General features: G+C 42.6%; 1 protein-coding gene across 1 annotated transcript in view; it reads left to right on the forward strand.

The window, feature by feature from the left end:
• Positions 1–5,377, forward strand: part of Mrpl46 (mitochondrial ribosomal protein L46) — a 14,508-nt gene extending 9,131 nt beyond the window's left edge. The window contains exon 5 of the mRNA XM_048790282.1: positions 4,714–5,377. Coding sequence (XP_048646239.1) covers positions 4,714–4,722 — 9 coding nt within the window. The 3' untranslated portion in view covers positions 4,723–5,377. The remainder of the gene's footprint in view (positions 1–4,713) is intronic.
• The last annotated feature ends 1,177 nt before the right edge of the window (positions 5,378–6,554 follow it).

Here is a 6,554-nt window from a genome sequence, read left to right on the forward strand (position 1 = left end):
GAGAGGTATTGTGGGGGGGGGGGGAAGGTTTGCTTGTTATAACATTGTTTAGGTGTTTTGCAGTGTTGGGGATTAACCCTGGCCCTAGATCTAGGCAAGTGCTGTACCCCGAGCTATAGCCCCAGCCTACAACATCGTTTCCTTAGTGGGAAATAGCATGTGTGTAATGAGTAAGGAGAGAGATGGTGTCAGAAGAAGCTGAAATTCTGTTAGTTCCTGAGAGATTTCCCCTGGAACATTTTGAGATCACATACAAGATTGAACACCTTTGAAAAAAGGTGAAAGTTTTATAGAAATGTCATCCTGTTTTGCAAATAGGAACTGGTTTAGTAGCTTCAGGAATCACTAATAGCCCTTCCACTGTGTTTAGCTGTCTTGGGAAACTGAGTGAAAAGGAGGAAGCTGTGAAGATATTCTACTGCCTTTGTTTTATTTATTTATTTGTTTATTTAACTTTAAAATTGATGCATTATAATTTATACATAATGGTGGTTTTCATTATGACATTCATATATGCACATAACATAATTTGCTCAGTTTCATTCCGTGTACTCCCTTTCTTTTAAAAAAATTATTGAAGAGGGCCCCATCCTGGACCACATTTTTAATTTTGATGGAACTGATTTCTACTAGGACCTATATCTCAGGAAATGGCACATGCCCAGGATTTAAAGCCAGGGACTAGTGTACATAGTTGTTGGGATTTAACTGCATTATTAGTCTCATTGGGCTTGTTTATGCTCTGTTAGCGCTCTGGCTACAAAATTCCATAGGTTTTAGGGGTCTTCCCCCAACCCCTTTTCTGTTATTTTTGAAATGTGATTTTGCAGAATGTAGGATATTCAGCATTGTAGTATAAATGACTGTTTGCTGATTGCTAGCTCAAACTTTCCACTGACTACCGAACATGACCAAAAATTGTTTCTACTGTTTCTTTTGGGAGAAGATGACCAGTGACAAAATAAGAAGTGATACTCTCTGTGGAGATGGGTGCCTGCCTTCAAAGCAAACTGTGGGAGGAGAGTGGTGTGGGTGGTGTGGTGGGGATTAGGAGTTGCAGTTTGAGGTGTGTTTGTGCAACCTAAAAATAGAAGAGGGTGTGTGTGTGTGTGTGTGTGTGTGTGTGTATGTATGTATGTATGTATGTGTATAAGACATAAAATGCCATCCAACTCACTAGAAAGATCCTCCAGAGATGTAGGTTTAGACCTCCACTTCATCATTTCTTTCCCAGATGATTTCCAGTCACTTTTTTTTTCTTTTGGTGTTGGGAATTGAACCCAGGGTTGCTTAACCTTTAACCACTGAGCCACATCTCTAGCCCTTTTTAAAAATATTTTATTTTGAGGGGCTGGGGTTGTGGCTCAGTGGTAGAGTGCTTGCCTTGCATGTGTGGGGCACTGGGTTCCTTCCTCAGCACCACATAAATTAATAAAATAAAGATAGTGTGTCCATCGACAACTAAAAAAATTTTTTTAAAAAATTTTTATTTTGAGACAGGGTCTCACCAAGTTGCTTAAGGCCTTGCTAAGTTGCTGAGACTAGCCTCAAATTTGTAATCTTCCTGCCTCAGCATCCTGAGTCAGAAATTACAGGTATGTGCTACAGTTTCTGGCTCTAGTCACTCTTGACCCACCTTTGCTGGTACTGTGGAGAAAATACTACTGCACTTATAAATTTGTTTTCCTAGTCACTTGCCCTCCAGGTAACCTCCTATTGGACCAGTTCTGCACCTAGTATGTGTTTCTACACTTAGCATTTCATAGGGTAATTAGTCTGACTCTCATATCTAACTGAACTTAAAAACTACATTAGTTAATTACCTTCTCTCCCCATGAATATCCAACTGGGAGTCAGAAAACTAGGGTTTGAATTTGTTTTATGACCTCGGGAAAGCTATAGCAACTATTACTATTAATGGCATTGGAGTGACTCCTTAGGATCAGGGATGGTGTGAAAGCCCTTACCTACAATGAAAATTTTTATTTAAACCAACAGGGCAGCTATCATTATCCCTGTTTTATTGATGAGAATAGATTCATGTTAACTTGCTTAGAATTACTCCCTAGTAAGTAATGAGGCCAACTTACATCTGTGAACACACCTGTCTTAACTTTACCTTTCTCATTTGTAAAATGAATTTGCTACTTCTCAGGTAATGTGATGATTTATCTGAAAGTGCTTAGCATGGCTTGTTGTGAACACTCCATTTCATTCCTTCCAACATAGTTAGGCTTCCATATTCTCTTGGATTCAGCTCTGTCTGTAGCTTCTACAACTCTCATTCTCACCTTCTCTAGGTTATGCATCATGGCAACCAAGCATTTCTGACCTGTTTGGAAAGGGACGTGGGTAATTAGGATATTAATGGATTCCAACAGCCAATCTTGAAATGGGTTTGTGGCAGGTCAGTTCCATCACTACATCCAGCTGCTTGGACACTTTCACCCTGTCCCACCCTGGGCCAGGAAACCCAGAGCCACTGTTGGGCACAGGCTTATAGGGCACTAAAAATGGAATAGACCTGCTGACCCATTCTGGTACCCTATCAGGGGGAAAAAGGAGGACCATTGAAAGGTCAGCAACCCAATTACTAAGAGCTTATGGATTGTTAAATTGCAAGCACACACCACAAGATGAAGCTCGTTTGCCTGAAATCTCAGGACTTTATTTCCCTAGAAGCCCTTGGAGCCTGGATTATGGCCAGTCACTTTAGACTGTCAGTTACCTTTCACCTGCCTTTGAATTTATTCTCAAAACACGAAGTGAGGGAGTGAGCTGCTCATCCCCTGTATCCAGGAGAGGTATCCAGCACATGGGCTGCTGTAAGGCTCAGTGATAGGTCTACTCCAGATGGGATTGCTGGGGTGGGACTGAGGTCCTCACGAGTGAAGGATGGGCATGACAAAAGAGAGCAAGGAATGGGTACACAGCATTCCTGTGCATGCATACCCAAGTCCTCAGCTACCCTACCTTAAGCAGTCCTGAAGTAGACTGGAAAAGCCAGCAACAGGTTTTGTACAAAGGCTTTGTAAGTACAGACATACCATTGATCACTGAAATAGCAGATCTCTGGGGTCCTAGTAGTGCTGAGTGACTGAAGAAGAGGCTCAGGTGGTGGGAGAGAGACCCCTCAAGTTCTCCTTGGCCCAGAAAACTGTCCTAATAAAGTCAGATGAGGAGCCCTGAGAGGAGTGCCCTTTGGAGGTTAACGGGCTGATAGATGGAGTCAAGAACATGCTGAGGATAGGGGATTTGGGAGGACACCTGCAGATCAGGACACTTTGAGGTAGTAGAGCTGAGAGTAGAGGATACCTGAAACTGAGAAACCCCAAGAGGGTGGAGGGTCAGGGCAGGGTTTCATGATTGGTGGGTGGGGCCATTTTGTGAGCACCACAAGGTGGCAGCACTTGTCTGTTGGACGCAGCAGGCTGTCTCTGGAACCTTCACTGCACATGGTCCTGGCTGCTCTATTTGAGCAGATTCTTGCCTCAGGCTGGGTGACATCTTCTGCCCTGCCTTCTAGGATTGAAGCTAGAACACCCAGTCAGAATGGATTTAGGATTTTTGTGACCATCTCTGAGAGTGCCACAGACATGTTCTGTCCTCAGGATGGGTCCCACACATTGGGACCACTTTGTGTAGCCTGGTGCTAGCCTGCCTGTCCACACTGTCTGCCTCACTTAATTCTTACATCAGCCCTGTGTGGAAGTTTTTATTCTTACTGTTTCTAGATCAGCAGACCAGTTTAGGGAGGTGAAGAGACTCCATGGAGTTCACGTAGTCAACGTGATGGAGCCAGGATTTAAATCCAGAGCTGTATGATTCTGAAGGCCACTCCCCAGCCCCCAATGTTCCCTGTTGCCTGGACACTTACTCTTTGTATCAGAATCCCTGACTGGTCATCTGGACAACTTACTGCAGGCTGAGGGACCCCTGGAAAAGCCTGAACTGGGGCAACTTTAAGAATATGAAAAGGATTTGGAGTAGAGAACTATGAAGCTCGGGGGGTTGAATTTCTTGAACTTGGAGAAGAGACTGATGGGAGTCATGGGCTTCAGTGTATGTACTGTAAATACAGGGATGTCATTTAGTCATCTTTGTCTGAATTACAGGAAGTAAGCCTAAAATACAATAGTAGGAATTTTGAGAAGTTATACATGGAAAGAACTCCTTGGACATTGAAAGGAATTCTCGAAACATTCTAGTTACCTTTCTACAAACACTTGTGGAGGAGGTGGTTTTACTACTAAGTACTGGAGATAAAATAGTGATCACAATACTTCTGGTCAACATCCTTATGATGGTTCAGTGCTGAGGGTTGGGGCAGAAACATGGGACTGTGTGCTGGACACTCCATCCTGTCTGGCCCAGGGAAGGCCTCCCAGGCAGTCCTGGCTGAGCTGAAGTCCTGAGCTGAGATCTGAAGGAGGCTGAGGCAGGAGGATCACAAGTTCTAGGCCAAGATCAGCAACTTAGTGAGATCCTGTCTCAAAACTGAAAAAAGGTCTGGGAATAGCTCAGTGGTAAAATGCCCTGGACCCAGTCTCTAGTACCACAAAACAAAACAGAACAGAACAAAAGAAATACAGTGTTACATTGGTAAGTGGCCTGGGCCCTTTGGGAATCTAACATGGCTAGTGTTTCCTCCAATCATGGAACCAAATGTGGTTTATTTTAGCATAGGATTAACTGGTTGGCTTTTTTTTTTAGGAACCATGATGTATAAAATTTTAAGATTCCTGTATCTGTAACCACAGTTAATTGTGAGTCTGTGCCTCCCACCGCTAGAAAGGCCTGAATTTGGACATTTGGGAAAATATGAAAATAATCACACGGAGAGAATATGAAGAGAATCACACAGAGTTTTGTGAAATGCTCACACAAAAAGAGACTCTTGGGACTCAAGATGGAGTTGCTTCAGCCATCTCAGGCTCACTCCAGGAGCCTATGGAAGAGAATAGTGGATGAAAATATTGTTTATAACATTACTTATCTTTAAAAAATTCCAGTCTAATAGCTTGAATTCATAAAAGTCAGATGTGCTTATGAGGTGATCCTACAGGTTCTGCAGTATTCCTTGGTTCCTGGTTGTTTGCATATCTCCTGTACACTCTCGCCTACAAAGCTTCTTATCCATCAAGGAGGTTGTGTTTTAATCCATATACCCAAAGGAGGCTTGGCCACAAAGGTGACAAAGTCGTTTTGTTTCCCCCTTTGGGAAAGGTTCTTAAGCCAACAATGGCAGTCATTTAAGTGACTAAGTTGCATCACTGCAGCCTCTGCTAATAAAAGAGTATGTGAGGGCTGGGATTGTGGTAGAGCACTTGGGACCCGGGTTTGATTCTCAGCACCACATAAAAAAATAAAAAGGCATTTTGTTGTGTCCATCTACAAAAAAAAAAAAAAAAAAGATTCATATTCTCCCTCTCTCCCCCCACTCCCCTAAAATTAAAAAAAAAAAAGTATGTGATTATGAGAATTGGTTGGAATTTTTTTTTGTTCAGCACAAGGACTCTGAAAGCAGGTCTGAAGATTTCACTGTGCCATGGCTGAGACAATAAAATAAGAATTTAACTCTTTAAGGGACTCCTTTGAAGCAGATACACTTGGATGGAAAAGTATGTTTACAAAAACAAATTTTGTTTTCTGGATGTCACACCTCTTGTACAGCCTTCTCCGAACACCGTCCTCTTAGCCATTTTGTGTGCAAAAAGCTATTTTGTGAGCAAAAAAGTTTACTATGCATATCTATCCTCCAAGATGCATGGCTGCATTTTTCTGCCATGTATATAGGGAATGTTTTTGCACACTTGTACATTTTTATCCCCACTTTTTCTCAAAAATCTCTCTCACAAATCTCTTATTCATACACTCTTGAGCATCATGTCACACAGCTTTGATCATTCACATCACATATGCACCTCCTTGGCCACTCAGTGCACACATACACACCAAGAGCTTCTTTAAATATTCTCATCACATACACATACCCTTGAATGTTCTTATCACATATAGCTACAGACCCTTGAGACCTGATACACATATACCCTTGAATGTTCACCAACACACATGCACACTATTCACACATCTTTGAAACTTGATAGAATGCACATACACATTCTTGAGCATTCATGTCACATGCTCATGAATATTCTGACCTCACACACTGTTCGGGTTGTTTTGCCTGTTGCTTTCAGATCCTCAGATTCTTCCCCTGCTGTTTTGAGCAGTGTATTTGTGCATGTGTGTGTGCATATGTTGGGAGATATGCATGAGGATCCCTGTAAATCACATTTCTCAAGTTGTCTTGCCCACTGGAATCCAGCTGGATTTGGCCAATAAGAGGTACTGGTGAGAAACTGAAGAGAAGATATGCCAAGCATTTCTTCTCATTCTTTGCTTTGGTGGCATTTCCAGTATCTCTGTGGTCCCAGATACCACTGGCAGCCTTCCCTGTCTGCAGGATGGATGAGGCTCCTGGTAACATCACCTCCTTCTGTTCCTCCAGCCTGAGGAGTGGTGGTAGCTTCTGCTTTAATTTCTGGGCTGTT

The sequence above is a fragment of the Marmota marmota genome, unplaced genomic scaffold (genome assembly GCF_001458135.2).
Source record: "Marmota marmota marmota unplaced genomic scaffold, marMar, whole genome shotgun sequence".
In the NCBI taxonomy this organism is placed as follows: domain Eukaryota; kingdom Metazoa; phylum Chordata; class Mammalia; order Rodentia; family Sciuridae; genus Marmota; species Marmota marmota.